General features: G+C 46.0%; 1 protein-coding gene across 3 annotated transcripts in view; it reads right to left on the reverse strand.

Annotated features, from left to right (window-relative positions):
* The window catches only part of NSD1 (nuclear receptor binding SET domain protein 1), a 69,111-nt gene that overhangs the window by 9,118 nt on the left and 43,176 nt on the right, over positions 1-16,817 (reverse strand). For all 3 annotated transcript variants that reach the window (XM_074883234.1, XM_074883232.1, XM_074883233.1), the window contains exons 14-22: positions 15,444-15,623; positions 14,960-15,116; positions 14,459-14,664; positions 13,762-13,874; positions 10,844-11,113; positions 9,385-9,501; positions 7,877-8,018; positions 7,330-7,436; positions 3,939-4,143 (exon numbers count right to left, since the gene is read on the reverse strand). In XM_074883234.1, the coding sequence (XP_074739335.1) occupies positions 3,939-4,143; positions 7,330-7,436; positions 7,877-8,018; positions 9,385-9,501; positions 10,844-11,113; positions 13,762-13,874; positions 14,459-14,664; positions 14,960-15,116; positions 15,444-15,623 (1,497 nt within the window). The remainder of the gene's footprint in view (positions 1-3,938; positions 4,144-7,329; positions 7,437-7,876; positions 8,019-9,384; positions 9,502-10,843; positions 11,114-13,761; positions 13,875-14,458; positions 14,665-14,959; positions 15,117-15,443; positions 15,624-16,817) is intronic.

Genomic DNA, 16,817 nt, shown 5'->3' on the forward strand with positions numbered 1-16,817 from the left:
GTCCTCCTCAGTTTCTGCCATAGCTCCCAGGATCGACGGGCAGTTAACAGGGACCTGCATCCTCAGAAGTAACAAGGGTGATGACAGTCATGATGAACACAAGCCACACCAAGTCAGACCAGAAGCCCATCTGACTTCAGCACGACACTACCCAATACGGGTCTCTAGAGAAGATCAGACACCCCCAGCTTGCACATCTCTGTGGCTCTGATTTCCACAGACAACAACAGTGGTATCTGTGTATAATACACCCAATTAACCTTTTAAGTAGATGTGTCAGGTTCACCTAAGTCTTTGTTAATTCTGGGCCAACAACCTCCCTTCCTGTTTATCAGAAAGAAGAAGTGAGAGGGCAATGATCACAAGGGAGTAGGTTTCTATTGTCTGCACCCAAAGGCATCTTCCTTAACCTCTGTGTATGGCCGTGATGAAAATACTGCTTAACACAAAGCCAAGCTGCTCCCCGAGGAGCTCCACGTCCACGCTGAATCTTTCACCATCAGTATCAACACCATCATAGAGTTAAAAAAACACATTACACTTCAGAGATTGCTGCTTTTTTCACTTGTAGATGACCTCACCAGTTCAGCCCCCTGCTCCCCCAGCCAAGGCTCCTGCTGTTGCTACCAAACGCTTCTCACCAGTTCACGAACACAAGGAACGGGGAGGCCATTTGCACCCACGACACACGAAGCCAAGTTCCTGACCTCTCACCACAGCACCAGCACCGCTGCTGCTTTTCCAAACATGCCTCCTGCCTCTATGCTCCCCCAACACCTCACCCTGCCACCCCCCGCCCCGGCTCCCTGTCTTGCTGCAGAGAGCAGCTCCCTGCAGAGCAGCCCTGGCACAGGCCAGCCCGCACTCAGAGCACCAGTGGTGACGGAGGGCAGCTGTGGACACCAGCTGGGTCAGGGCACTTCCCCATCTCCCTGAACCAAGCCCACACATCTGTGGCTTTGGCTAGCACCTCTCTTCCAGCTCTGGATGAGAGCACGACTACAGCACAGCACTGAGCAGCTGTGGGCATTTCTCGATGCACTTGTGCAACTTCAGCTTCCCACTCCCCTCTCTCACACTGTTTTTCCCCTGGGGTTAGAGATAACACGCAGCATGTTTTGCCCCTCCTTTGAAGCCAGTCCAAGGCTTCTGTTCCGGTCTCAAAATACATACACACTGCTTTTCTGTGTCTTTTCCAGTTTCTCAGCATCCTTTTCAGCATGGGGATGTTTAACACTACATGTGATTTTCCCCCTTCCAGGCTCACAGGCTGTCGCTGCTCCCCCCACACCATCAGCAACACAGAGAGCCACACTCAACACTCAGTTTGGCCACTGGAAAGACTCTGGGACTATTATTATAGAGGTCATTTGTATGGATGGAAAATGAAATAAGTCAAAACCTGCCACTGTGTTGCAGGAAGGATAAATCCTATCAAACCACTCTAATGGTCTTTGACGGAATAAAAGGCCTAATGAATAAGAAGCCTCTCCAGAGACAGCCCAGAGCTCAGAAGTAAGATCACACAACTAGTAACATGCAAACAAGCAGGAAATTCCAATTACTCGACAGCAATACCCATGGCAGAGGAAACATTTGAAGTAAAAAGTGCTGAACCTTTCATGTCCTGCATGATACTCTAAGGAGCAGGCTATAAAAATAACAGCCTACATGTAAAAAGAGTAAAATGGCTACAACTGACTGAAAATCATTCTCAATAAACAGCTATTAATGGTCTTCTGGCAAACCTAGGAGGCATTTCCAATTACATCCTTGAGGAGTCTATTTTAGTCTGTATTTTATATTAAATTTCTGGAAACAGAACAGCAAATACTCTTACAGAAATGGGTAGATAACAAGGCTGTGAGGGACTACAAAAATCTGATTAGACAGGCTCAGAATTTAAACTGGACAGATGCTTTTGCACCAACAAGGTGCAATTAAATAAAGACCAGTGCAAAGCAGGACTGCAGGAGGAAGAAATAATAAGTATGTGAAAAGGATCAAGGCAAGGACTCAAGGATGATAGGGCAAATGACAAACATACAAATATAAAAGTTCTTGCAAAACAAGTCAAATCTCATTTTCTGAGAAATTTTATGTAAAACAAAAAACATAATTATTCTTTTTCTGTTGGTGTTAGTAAGGCCTCAGCTGCAGTACTGTTAAAATACTTCTGTTACCACAGTCTTAAAGATGCGTAGGCAAGTGGAACACGGTCCAGAGCAGATGAAGAATAATAATTTTAGAAAATAAGAGCTGCAAGGAGAGGCTGCGTTTGTTTCAGCTGGAAAGGGACTAAGGAGACAACAGTCTCCCAGTATGTAAAAAAATGGATATTGGAGAGATGGCAATCCTTTGTTTTTTTGAAGTCAGGCTGTTAGGAGAAGCTTTTCAAATGGAAAGCGGGAGAACAGGCTAAAGGCTGGATTGTCCTTTATTCAAGACTTTAAAGCACAGAAAACCTGCCAGGATGTTACAGCGTCCTGTCTTAGCACACAAAACTGTATAGAAAGGTGATGTTCAGGACTCCCTCTCCCTGAACGATGATGTTCCATAGGAATGACCTGCACTCCTGTTGGCTTTTATGTTGCTCTGAGCGTTTGTTCGACAAGCAATTCAAGCTCTTCTGTATAAATGCTGTATTCTCCCCAAAACTTCACACATGCACACACATCATTTCTGTCATCTACAAAATACGCTACTAGCCCTTCTACACCTTCTGCCAAATTACAGCTAGAGGTGCTGAATGTCCAGTTCTGGCTCTCTGTGGTGCACCAACAGAAACACTCTGCCACAGTGACTCTCCTGGCAGTTGCTTTCAGAGACCGCTTGGTTCCATGTTTCTCAGCCTGCCTCTGATGTGCTCAGAAAACACTGCAGAGACTTGCATGGAGAACTACTAATTATGACAGGGCTTACAGTATCAAATCAAAGTATTTACAATCCCCTAAACAAATTACTTCAATGCAGTTGCCTTTATTAACCAAATTTATTATCTTAGCAAAAACCCCTACATTAGGTTTGATGAGTCATTCCACCTAAAAACTTCTTATCTAGTATTGTTGAGATTCTTACCATTTAATTCTTTGACCCTTGATCTCGTATCAGCTTTTCCATCCTCCTGGCCTGGCAGAAATCAGGCTAACCAGCCTACTAAGACTCAGGTCAAACTCTTTCCCTTTCTGAGCATTGGTTAAACCTGACCACTCATTACAGGTTGCAGGAACTCCTTTAGTAACCAAGACAAACCACAACAACAGAGGACATATTCCCCTCAACCAGCTCCTTTAAGACTTTTAAATGCAACTTAGATCTTTTCCTCCAATAGATGTTACTTTGCACGTCTTGAGCTAACAAACTAGAAACTGTTTTATCACTCATGCAGAGAAACTATTTCTTTCTCTGCACACAACTAGACGTACTTTTTGAGGTTTTTTCTTTATATTTCGAATGTCTGCCCTCATTTCACCACAAACTCGGATACGTTTTGATACTGTTCTCTTTCTTAACTATGAACTCATGGCTATTCAGACATCTAACACATTCTTCTCAAACTCCCATTTTCCACCAGTGCTTTTCCTCACCATTCAATTGACTCAGTTGTCTTCAACTTTGGGAAAACGGCCAATCTGAGGAACCAATATCTTAACTATTGTCGGCACTATCCTCTACTAGGCCCCAAGGATGGGGTCAGCTCACAAGCACCGTTTCTTGGGCAAGGACCAGCTCTCCCTTCAGCAATCAATTAATCTTTTTGCAGTCACAGTGGGGTGCAAACCAGGGTTGTGTCATGTGGGCCACAAAGTCTGTTCAAGTGAGTAAGATCTCTCTAATGTTCATATGCTGTGAAGTGAGTGCAAGGCAGTGAGCAGCGCCTGGGACACCTCGAGCCAAGGCCGTGACCCAAGCAGAGCCCAGCCATGCAGAGCACTGACCTGCAGGTCTCTTGGTCAGGTTGAGGCAGTCCGCGTGGTACACCTTGGGGCAGCCTGGCTTCTTACAAGAAACTAGCTGCCCTCCGTCCCCACAGCTGAAGCACTCATCCTCTCGCTCCTTCATCACCTCCGCCTGCGACCTGCGCTTCATCTGTGGCCGTCTCTTTAGCTTCTTGGACTTTTCCTCGGTGAGGCTGGGTTGGCTCTGCGGGTAAGACAATGTCAGTTAATGCAGGTCTCTGCCCCTTCCTGCTACAGTGGAGATAATCACAAACCCTGCAAATAAAAATCCTACTATAGTGCTTCTCAAGATTTGGCAATGAATTTACTACAGCAAATAGTTCTTTTTTCTTTAAGAGCCTGGAAGCCCTGCACCAAAGGCTGGTTAAACATGGGATATATACAATTAGCAACAGCAGAATGAGGAAGCAGGGACTGCCTGGTGTCACACTGAGCTCATGCCACCTCTCATGTACTCTTCAGGTCCTCAGTCAAAGCAGTCAGGTCTCCTTGTACCCATGACTGATGAGGAGACTCTCCCAGGCCTTCCTGCACTCTTTGACATTCCTCACTCATCTCTCCATTTTCAGTCTGAGTTTATCTGTGATCGGTTTAGCCCTATTTGTTCTCCTGTCAACGCTGCTCTTTTGGCAGAAGTTTTTCTCTCTCCCTGAATTAACCACCAGGACACACTTTCCTTCTCACAAACCAAACACTTTCACAGTCTGTACCCTGCCTTCCTAATGGCATTTCTCTGCCCCTATTGAGTTTATTTCTCCCAAACACAAGTGACAGAATTATACGTGCTGCTTCAGATGACACCCCACAGGCAGTGTACAATGACATCAACACTTCTCCAAAAGAATAGGAAATCCCTCCCAAAGCTCCACCTGCATTTCCCTTTTTCACAGCTGCGTCCCAACAGCAGTTCAGTCCTTCGGCAGCTGAACAGCACAATGGCTCCTTCTTCACCAGGACTGCTCACTGATGACCTTCTCATCGCAGATTTGTTTCTGCTATTAACCTCCAGGTGTGTACTCTGCCATATCAAATCTCTGAACTCCAGCCAATTCCCAGTTATACCCAGCTATTCCTTTGCAATTGCTCCATCCTCTCCTTCTCCCACACCAACAACACCTGACATCTTTGTTGTCATTAGTACAGTTAAATTACTACACTTCCAACAGCTGTGCTACAGGCAGTAATGAAATAACCACAACTGGTTCCAAGACTGGCATCTAAATGGTTTAAGTGCTCTCCTCTCTGGCCTAGGGCTTCCTCCAGCGCTGTCCCCCGCCGCTTCAGTCTAGGTCCTCAGACCACTCCTGACCCCATTAGCTCAGATCCTCTCCAGCCTAAGCCTACCGCTGTACCAAACACTCAACTCCATAAATATGATGCTACCTGTGCCCAATCAATGACCTTATCAAATCACTATCAGTTTAGTTTATCTAAACAGACACGAACTAAATTTTATGCCATTTTCCACATATCTTCGTGTCCAAATATGTGTTTTCCACGCAGAACACCTCTGCATGCTGAGACGATGCCTATGAGGTGATTTTTTGCATCCTTTATTCTGCATAAATATTGGGCACTATTTTCATCACTCTTCTATCACGATTAAAAACAAGAACACCAAAACATTTAAAAACATTTGTCTCCAGATCTACAGTTTCAGAATTCCACAGCAGTTCGCTAGCTGTCGTGCCACCAGGGAGCTACATCTCTTGATTGCCTCCTTCCCCTTCACATGTGGATATTTCTGTTTTCATACCATCATTCCCATTGACAATGGGGACAAGTCAGGCCTTTCTTATAACTGAAAATGCAGGCAGTGAAATCACTCCACCTAAACTATTCCACCTATTCTCAGCACTTAGTACCTCAGCCAGCTAATTACAAAGAGAACAAGGAAAACCTTTCACAGCTAATTTGAATGTCTAAGCAAGGTCTAACAGCTGGACTAAGCGATTCCCACTTGCTCACTGCAGTACAAGGGACTCCCAAGCATTCTTCCACACTCCCAGTTAGAAAGGTCCCTTTAAAGAGTGAACTCGAGCATAATCAGCATGATCAAGTTTTGTCTTGCTGTATCTTCAGGAAGCTTAAAAATGTATCTCTTGTGGGATGAATTTAAAAAAAAAAAGACCACCAAGGTAGTGTTTTCTTGGGTATTGTTTCTTAGCCCATCTCATCAAGATGGAATGTGTCGCCTCAGGCATCACAAAGGAACATTAATGCCAACTAAAGGGCACCTTTCTCTGATTTCCATCATGCAACCTGCAATTTCAGGGAAAAAATGACAGTCAAGCCATGTATAACACAGGAGCAGCACAAAATCAATTGAGAACCTTAAATCGCAACCCAAAAAAGAACTAAATACATCAGATGTGTAATTCACCTCATCTGTCAACTTCTGAAGACATCCTATTTTTTTTTACCTTAAGTTACTTTTTCTGCAGAACTAAGCTCTCTGGAGAATTCACAAAACCTTTCCTATATATTGACGGGGCTTAACAACTGTGTTGCTGGAGCTTTTAACCCTTAACTGTGGGTAAGCCGCCAGTACCCACATGCCAGAGCAAAGGGATTACAGACCGATTTGGTGAAGCTCTTGAAACAAACCAACAGCTGAGACATAGATGTAGCTGGTGACAGCTGGGAACTCGGCCAACTGCTCCTGTTATTTCATTTTTCCAGTGAGAACCAGCTCACACAAGAAGGTAACTGAAATCAATTCCTGTTACTGCAACATTACAGTTACAACACGAAGCTCTCAAAAGTCGGGGAGTTCTAAAAGCTAGTGATTTTTCTGCCTCAGACATGGCAAATTTCTTATTCCTGTCTGATGTGTGCACTTCAGTCACTTAACCAAAAGAAGGAAAAAAACCCAGGAACTTTCTTACTGCAGTGAAGATGGCGATGTAGAAGCCTTCTGGCTCTAAAGCAACTCCAAGTCTGAAGGAATGTGAGTTTGCAGGCCTCCCCTTCCATGTATGCTCATGATTTACTCAGGCCTTTACTTTGGGAAATGGGCCGAGCTGTGGTTTCTTAGTTATACAATGGAAGTCTTTCCCCCATGCCTGTCCTTTGCCCCTCTAATGTGATGGAAATTGTCATGCTAGTAAGCAGAAAAGTCTGAAAAAAAGCTTTTATTTATTCTTTTGCTGTAAAATACAATTTCCTGTCATTATTTGTAGCGACTCTAATAATTCAGGTCTAAGAACTGCACTCTCAGAATGAAAACTTGGATATTCAACTCATTTCAAGCAGTGTTTCCATGGCCATACTGAAAACCAATCACCTTTCCTGAGATCTCTGCAACAAAGATACACATCTATGCAAAGAGGTACTTCAGAAGAACAAAAGCTTAAAGGGGGCATCATACCTTTGGCCTTACTCCTAGGAAGCCACTGCAGTTTGGGGCACCACATTTACAAACGGTCTTTCCATTTCCCAAACACTCCAGATTGTAGTTGAAAGTCAGCTCCGTCCCTGGCACAAAAGCAGATCAAAACCAAGCAAGTTGTAATGAACTATGAAGCAGAACATCTTACTGCTGAAGTAAAAGCACTTTTGAAATATAATGACACAAATGACTGTCACAACTACACAAGGATACCAAGTATTAATCTCCCCATAGATGTGTGTGGATTGAAAATTCAGTGCAACCCCACACTACAGCCAAAAAGGGCTGTACGCCACGCTGTAGCATGCTTAGTTCCATTTCTTGACCCTGTAAATTAGAACCATGAACCTCCATTTATACCACGGGTGTATTGTTTCATTATGTCACTGCTGGTGTTAAGTCTCATGACTGCCTATGTGAAAACAAAAATTAAATACCTTCCCAGGGAGCTACAAACCCTCCACTTTCCTTACAGAAACACTCCCACGCTTTTAACTGTGGGTACTGACAGAAAGGGGTTCCTTACCAGCTTTGATATTTACAATTGCGAAGAGCCCCACCCGAGTATCGCCGTTCACACACCATTTCTGAGTCTCACAGTTTGGCTGGCAGCAATGGTTCATGAACCGAGCATAATTGCCCTTTGGCCCAGCATCAATGATTCGATCCTGGAATTGCAAAAAAACCCCCAGAAAAACACATTTAGTAAACTGTTATTTCCTGTTTAAGCCACTGCAGCACAGGTAGCAGCATACCAGGAAAGCATCAATCAGTAGTGAGAAGTATGACAACGGAAGCTCTGATGACACTTGGAAAGCACCAGAGTTTGTATGTGGGTTTTAACCAAGGGTGTTGCCTGCGCAATCGACAGACACCCAACCAGTTCCCACACACTGATGTCTCTGGTCGGGGCTGGCAAATCATATGCCAATACAGTCTCCTGCACGACATTCCTCTTCAAAGACACAGGGGCTCCCGAACACTCAGGAAAGTGCTACTGCTCCTTTCTGGGAAGTCAGCTCTCCCTGTGGGGTCAGCAGTGGATAAACACTACACCAGCACACTTCCAGCGCAGCACTGGCAGTTTCGGACTCCAACTTCTGCTTAAAAGCAAAGTATCAGTTCCTATTTCTTGTACCTCAACATACAGAAGGAAATCAGGAACAGTACGTAATGGGTGAGATACACTATCATTTGTTAGACCGTGTTGGAGAGGAGAGGGCAGCTGCAACTGAGATTTGGTTTTGTAATAACGAGGGAGATACTAACACTTGGTTTTGTTCCTGCTCCCACCCATCAGGCAGACAAGGAGAACAAAACAGGGTCAGTGTGAATTAGCAGCAAGAGGAGGGGAGAGCCAGCAAGCAGTCACGCTGTCATCCTGTCCCACACTGACAGCCTCTTCCCGTGCCTGCTTTCATGGTTTCCTTCTAATCTTCCCCAGGGTTGAGTGACAAAGTGTGGAAAGCAGCTGACAAAACTACTCACCTCAGAAACCCCGGAACTCACATCAACAACCTGGCCTCCGGGACCCACTGAGGAGTCTGTGGGTGTAAAACTCCACCCGTCTACTGAAATCTGCAAGATCTGGGATCTGAACTTAAATGAAGGTCTCACTGCGCTTGATACTTGTCCACCTGAGGGCCAATGCCTCTCTGGCACACACCAGCCCAGTTCTGGGCTCTCCACGGTTCAGCTGCTGGGAAGGGTTCTGAGGTTACAAAATTCACCCTGTTATGCTGAAGCAGGCTCTACAATCCTCAGACAATTGCCCTCAGAAAACTGCCTCACATTTGCTGAATAAACTTCAAAGAGGTCAGTTCAGACTTTCCTCCTAATCCTCATACCCAACCTGAAGCTTCTCTACTGCACATTAAGTCCATCCTTTTAGTCTTCTCTTCAGTGGAAATGCAGACCAGCTCATCAGCAACTCTTAGCGCCTTTTTACTTGCTGGAGAAGACCACTATCAAGCCTTCCTTGCAATTATTTTACTTCTGTCTAGGATGCTGGCAAGAAAAATTTCTTCCACATACCTTATCCAGTGTCAACATGTAGAAATTGGTGATGTCGTGCTCCTGAGCATAGCGGATTCGGGCTCGGCACTCCTCCTCATCAATTAGCTCCCCAACATACTCATTGACAAATTCACCCTGCCAGAGAGAAAACAACAAGCTGGAAAGATGAGACAAACTCCCTCCAGGATGGAGGAACATCCACCTTCGCAATAAAACATAGTTCCCGTTTCCTTTGTGGAAACCTTTTCCTGGAGATCTTCCTCTGTGCTTTGCAGCCAGTTTGACTTACAATCTTCACCAAGAGTCATGCATCCACTTCACAGGCTCAACAAATAACTTGAACTAAATTAAATGAAGTAGCAATGGCCATCAGGTTATTCTTTGTGCTATGGAAAGAATTAACATTGAGGGACAGCATAAAGTTAACCACAAGAGTAATTCTTTGCAGCAAAGCTCAAAGCACTGCATAACTATGTTCCAGCTGGAAACAGTAATCCTTTGGGGACCAACCACACCAAGCTGCATGATGCACCTAAGGCACCTGCTCCCGCAGTAAATCCGTGGAGCTCCCCTGCAGTGAAGTACCACAGAAACAGTACTTCAGCCCTCAGAGGGAACCCCAGCTCTGACACACTGGGGCTAGTAGGTGCCTCCATAAACAACTGCGTTTTGCTGCTTCCAGACCATCTGCTGGAAGTGAAATGTAACAGGTGCGTGGAACAGCAGAGAAGCTTTAACCTGTATCACAGCAGGCAGCAAAGCCTGAACAAGGTAGACTCACATTTTTACTTCTGCTATCAAACCCCCACCCTAGCATGTTGTCCCTACTCCTTTTCCAGACATTCTTCTCCCACTGTGCTAATTGTCCTCTATTTTGCTTCACCCTTTTTTAGCTTTGGGGTTCTCTTTGCTTTAACATTCTTCCTCCTTCATTCAGCACAGATGTGGTTCCACAAAACTACTATTCTCTGCATTTAAAAAAATATATACAAGTGGTTTTTTAGCTGGAGATACCTGTTTCAGCAATAATAATAGCTATGTCCAAGACATTATCCTTTTGAAAGAGGCAAGCCCTGGTTTCAGTTTGTGATACAAGATTCTCATGCTAGAAAAGCCTGGCTATTCAAGAATGGGGGGAGGTATAACCACCGTTCCCCAAATGGAAATCCTGAGCACCGTCTTCAAGACAGTGTTCTGGGTCTAGTCAAAGCCCATCGTCCATACAAGCAGACAGACTGAGCAATCACCTTTCTTACCCCGTGAGACATCAACATGCAAACCATTTTCTTGGTTAGCTGAGCCAAAACTTTCCTGTCAGGACTGAAAAAGTTAAATTCATCCATTTCTTTCCTAAACGGCATTCTACGGCACTAAGTCTTCAAATTATGGAAGATAGTAATTTTCAAATCTATTAAAACCAACACTGAGCAAGAGAGAAGTGGCAAGAGAAAATTACATGCAGAAACAGAGGACGTACCTTTCTGATGTCTGTTTTGGCTTGCAAGCCCCATCCTCGTGCCAAGGTGCGGAAAATTTGTACCTCGGGATACTGCCGCTTGGAGAAGCACTGGTTCTGGCAGCGCTCCCCAGCAGGGCAGACCATGGGGTGGCATTCATAGAGCAACATGCGGTTGATGCATTCGGAGTCCAGGCCACAGGGGTTTTCATCTGTTGGTTTGCAGTTGCAACGTGGTATCTCGGACAAGTCTGCAGTGAAGATCTGCACCTTACCCACCGGCCGGTTCACCTTGAATGCACACGAAGGATGTTAGCTCTTAAGAACAACAGGTTTTCCTGACTGTCACTTCTATACTCAACCCTTGCCCATGAGCTGACAGGCTGCAGTCAGAGTTAGTTACAGGGAGGGGCGGAAGGACACAAGTACAGGCACATATGTACTTCTGGGCACGCTGTTTCAAGAGGTTAGAGGGAAGAGGCTAGGGAGGATGCAGGTCCCCCATAACCATCACCTGGTGCAGTGTGTATTCCGTGACCCTGGAGAGAAGAGAGGCTGCCAAGTGTCCCCCTCCCATCACCACTGTGCCTAGCTCCAGCCCAGGTAGCCCAGCACTCTCGCTGGGTGCACACCATACCTGCGACTGACAGCAAACCCATTTTCTGTCTGAAACAGCACCTTCTGCAGTCTCCCAAGCGTCAGGTCCTTTTCCTTAGCTTTTCCTTACAGCCCTGATTTTTGAATGCGTTACCTTCAAGCTGGTTTGTGCTCTCAGCTGTCACTATGAGAACCAGGCGAGCGTGCCTGTGAGCACAGAGGGCCCACCTCTGTACCAGGCCACAAGCAGTTAGCTCCCTACCCAACTGTCCTGCGGATGTAAATGAAATATAAACAACAGACAAAGCTGGGGTTGGAAGGCCCAAATTGGAGCTCAGAGTTAAGTCAAGGAGCTCTCTAAAAACGGCTCCAGAAGGAAGCAGAGCGCAGCACCGGGTGGAGAAGCGACTGGCGTGTCTGTAGCATGAGCAGGGTCCTTTGGTTTTGATTAAAGGCAGCGAATGCTGAAAGGCAGGCAACAGAGAGTCAGGACTTTTGAGAGAGACACTGAAGAAAAGCTCCTTGCTATTCTTCACCCAGGTGAGCAATACCATCACCACCATCTCCTCTCCCAGGACATGAAAGAAGGGGATCATTCAGCAAAACTATTCCAGCTCCCACACAATTTGCCTAGTCCCACCCACCGAGCAAAGTTTCAGTGCTGGCAGGCTGCCTGAGGCTGGACTAGCCCTGATCCTCTTCCTCCTCTGTTTAAAAGCAAATCCTGAAGAAACTCCTGAATAATCTCTTCAACACAGCCTCCCCTTCCTCCTAGTACTGTCTCCCACCTCCGACCTTCCTTGTCACTCTTGTGTTTTCCTCCACTGCTTCCCATCCCTTACTCAGAATGTCAGCTCATCACCTCGTTAAGAGTGATGAGATTCACAGGATTAGGACCATCCTCCACTGGGCAGAGGTGCCCTTGCTGGCTCTGGCACTACCACCCCAAGTGACCATGGTGTCCGAACGTGGTGCCCCTCTCAGCAGGCACTCATGCCCAGCAGGCCAGCCCTACTTTCCGAGGCACTGCTGGTACAAAAATCAGCTCCAGAACAGGGCACAATGCTTGGACTAGCCACAACCCTGATATGATGAAGGATCCCAAGTGTATTTTGCAGTAGCCTCTTGTGTTGGTGCTCCCTGGGATGACCCCGAGATGCTCATCTCCTCAGAAGGCCAGGATAGGAGCAGACACAGCCAGCTACAGCCATTCCACCCTAAAGCCTTCTCCATACAGTTCATCGTGTGCTCCTGCAAGCTGCTTTGCTTTCACAGAGACAAACAGCTTGTACGCAGACCTCAGAAGAGCTGCCATAGCTAATGACCATGACCGTTATTATTTATATTAAAAGGATATTTCAAAGGCTCCAACTACTTCCAAAGTTCCTTCATGTTGCAGCCAGAGACAGACTTAAAAATACCTGTAGTGAGAAACTATTTCCTCCACTGAAGCTGCCTGGCCCATAGCGCTGCCACAGCATTCAGTTGTGTTCTTTACACTGTACAGTAACTCATGCAGGATATACCTGCCTGCCTAGAAATCCCAGCTAGAAACAGGAAGTGCCAGCAATCAGTTAAGCTTTCATAGTTCGCCACATAAAAAAGGGAAGGAGCAGACAGAGGCAACGAAGAGAGAACACAGTCCCTGAGTCACTGGGTTTCTGATCAGTCTGGACCGACATCTCAAGCACATGTACCCAGCTCTCTTCTCAAGTCACCTCCATCCTGTAGGACTTCTATTGCTACTTCAATTCTATCTCAAAATACAGCCCTAAACGTGAAGAGTTCCCCAAAATTCAGCAAGACGCCTGATATTCCAGCACATAGATCTGCTTCTACTATTTCTGTTCAGTCACCAACTGATATAGAAAGATATAAAACAATAGCAGAGGTGAAACAAGATACTGTGGGTTACCATTCTCCACACAGCTCTGCTCCACTGCACCCTGACCATCTCCTACCTTGCACCGCCTGGGATGCCCACCTTGCCGTCAGTCGCATGCAGTACTTGAGCACACTGTATTAGCAGCACTCCCCGCTAAGTTCCCACAGTACAGAGACACTTCCCTCAGATCACACAACTGACACAGAACAGCAGAGATGTCCAGATCTGTTCCAGTAAATCAGAGTACCTCTACTACTGGTGTCCAGCTTCCATACAGTCCTGCGCACACATGAAACCTTTCTGTGGAGCATGACCGAAGATGCCAAGAGGACCAAAGTAACCTTCAAATGCAGCCAGATGCCCAAACAGTAGAAATGTTTCTGTGTACCTGTAAATCACCTGCGCCACCAGCTCAAGACTTCTCTTCTGCCCCTGTCCCCCCACCACTTGCCCTCACCTTGATGTGTTTGTAGGGAGGAGGTTTCTTGTCGTTCTTTTTGTCTTCCTGAAGCTGTCTCAGTTCTTTCTGTGCCTTCAACTCTTCAAATCTTACTGCAGCTTCCTGGAGAGCTAAGGGAGAGAACAGGCTGCATTACGAGGAACATCCTCCGCTCGCACGGAGCTGGGCTGCCACTGTTTACCCAGTGCTCACAGCTCCACAAGCAAACCTCCCTGGCCACGTACTCCAGAGACAGAGGTTCACTGGAGGGGTGTGAAGAAAAGGCCAGTGCAGTAGGGCAGTCACAGGAGTTACAGGAAGGGACCTGCCCATGGGTGATGAACCATCCAAACTGTCAGCTAGCTCTGCCTGCTTTTGGGCAGAGGTGTCAGGCAGCTGGATTTTTATACACAGATAATGACTGTATTAGACACAGGGATGATGACAAAGTAGCAGCTCACTCGGATTTAGAGCAGCTACGTCAGAGCTGGAGAAGCATTCAAGATCTGCATACCCTTCTCCCTCTCTGGGAGTCATCAGACCAATGAACATTTTGAGTGTGCTGGATGACAGATAAGCAGCAGCTCATTCCACAGATTTAATTTCACTTTAGTTCTAAGACGATGCTTTTCTCTGTTACAAGAATGCCACTTCTCCAAATGGGAATGAAAAGAAAAAGAACATGTACCTCCCTCCCTGGATGAAGACAAGTTACCTTTCTTGTATATGCCATCCACGCCCTTCCCCATCTTGTCTTTGCTGCTGACATCACCTTCCATGTAAGGGAACACACGGGCCTGGTGGGTCCACAGGTAATCCTTGGAGCCGAAGAACAGCACAGGGAACTCACCGATGTCATGTTTCATTTTCTGGATGTTGACAGGAATTGTCCTAGGATGGCAAATCTCAGCTGGCCACCACCTGCAAGATGGAAGGGCAAGATGAAACCTCTGTCGTCCCCACTTCCAACCACCTCAGAAGTATACTACTGCATGGAGACATGGGCTAAAAGTCTGTGAGGGCTACCAGCAAGGCTGGTGGGGAGACAAGAGGCTACTGGAGGAGGAAAGCACGCATTTTACCAGCCGCTACATGCATGCAAAAAAGCCACAGGCTGCTGCACTGTACCCTGCAGAGAGGAGCAGCTTCTCACCTCAGTCACCATGAGCACTGCATGAAGAAAAGATGGGGACAAGTCTGTTCTACCTTCACCTACCTGTAGCGCCCAACTTTCACCCAGACTACTTCCTTGTAGTGTGGCTTTTTGCCTGCCTTGCAATCATTACAATACCAGCTTCCCTCTGGCATCTCAATGTTTAGACACTCACGGTGAAACGCAGCCGGGCACGACTCACAGCATAAAAGGCTGCCCCCTGCAAAGAAAAGGAGGAGGAATTTATCATTGTGCAGAAGCCCTGAACTCCACACTTCCAGACAGACACTGCTGAGAAAAGGATATGATGCTCTTCTGCAAACCCTTTTCAAAAATTGTGCCCTACTCATGCTGCAAAAAGAACCCTTCCAAGGATCCAGAACAAGTCCTAGCCTGAAACTGGACTTAAATGGGGATGGATGGGAATGCAATCTGTTCTCTGCAGTTCTCACTGGCACACTCTGGACAGAGAAAGCTTCTGCCTGCTCTAATGACTTCTCGTCAGGTCGTTCCTTGGTGACAGGGGACCCAGAGCAGACCGTCTCACCTTCTGAGCAGACAAAGCACCAGCTGACGTTGACGTGCTCGTGGTTGCGGCAGCCCCTCCGTGCAGTGAAGTGATTGGGGCAGATGATGCTGTTGGAGGCGAGGACCACAGACCCAGCAGCCAGGCAGAAGTCGTTGGAGTGGTACGCAACCGGACACCGCACACAGCGCATCAAGCGACCTAGCACCAGAACATGTCGGGAACACAGTGAACCTCTAAAGGAGGACAATTTTTTGTTTCCTGCCAAAACTAGCCTCTATTGATACCTAAGCTAAAAACGAGCAACCATAGGCGATCTTTGGAAAAGGAAACCGACCTTTCATTTTTATAGACTGTCCATGATATACTAGATTCACATTAAATTATTTAATATAACAAACTATATATAAAATTATATACAGATATATTATAAAGATATTTATAACATATATAAAATTGTATTATTTAGAAGTGAAAAACTTCCTGCATGCTGCGCAGAGACAGTTCAAGAGTTCATAGGCTGGGACTGCTTCCTATCATACACAAATAATTAGTAAATCAGCTCAGACAGTAATTACAGAAGGGGTGTTCCAAGTGCTTAGCTGCACACAATGAAACCAATCCATGTAGCTTCTGAAAACATCGGCACTTGCCTCTCCGCTTTATCAGATTTTACCCTGAAATTCCAGAATGCAGAATTCAGAATTGCCTACAGGCCTAATTTATCCAAGGTTTTTGAGAGCCTGTTTTCAGTTCCTCACAGGAGATTGCAAACAGGGAGAAGAGGTGGGAGGGAAGGGGTAAATCTGACCACCAAAAGGCAGCAGCCTGAGGAACACAATGCAAATGTTGAGTGAGGAAGTGGTCAGCTGTGGGCTTTAGGCCTTAGTGTTGTCTTCTACACCAAATACTGATACGTGGGGGAAAAAAGACAACTTTAACACAGACCCTCAGGATAAAAATAAGAGCTGATCTTATTGTCACTTGTCTTAAGATACCAAGGATTTAAAGAAAGGCAGGTTTACAAGCAAAAATACATGGCAATCACAAAAATGTTAAGTTTAATCATGTGAGATAAAGGTCAAGGTATTGCTGCAAACAGCTCAAACAAATGTTTGCCTGGGAAACTTAGCCCAAGGCTGTCACTACTGCAAGACAAAGAGTTTGCACTATAAAAAAAGATGAACTAGAACAGTATCATAGTTTTTACTACAGTGGTCTCTATGCTGTGGCCTTGATAGCCAGTGCTGGTAAGCAGGCACCATCTGTAGCAGTGCACAGTGAAAAGTACATAGGAGAATCACGAGAGTGTCCATACAGCTCCAGAGACTTATTCAAAAACCCAGAGAGGCATGCGGCATCGCGGGACGTGCAGGCATCCAAGAGTCGGGACAG

Source organism: Strix uralensis, chromosome 14, assembly GCF_047716275.1.
Source record: "Strix uralensis isolate ZFMK-TIS-50842 chromosome 14, bStrUra1, whole genome shotgun sequence".
NCBI lineage: Eukaryota > Metazoa > Chordata > Aves > Strigiformes > Strigidae > Strix > Strix uralensis.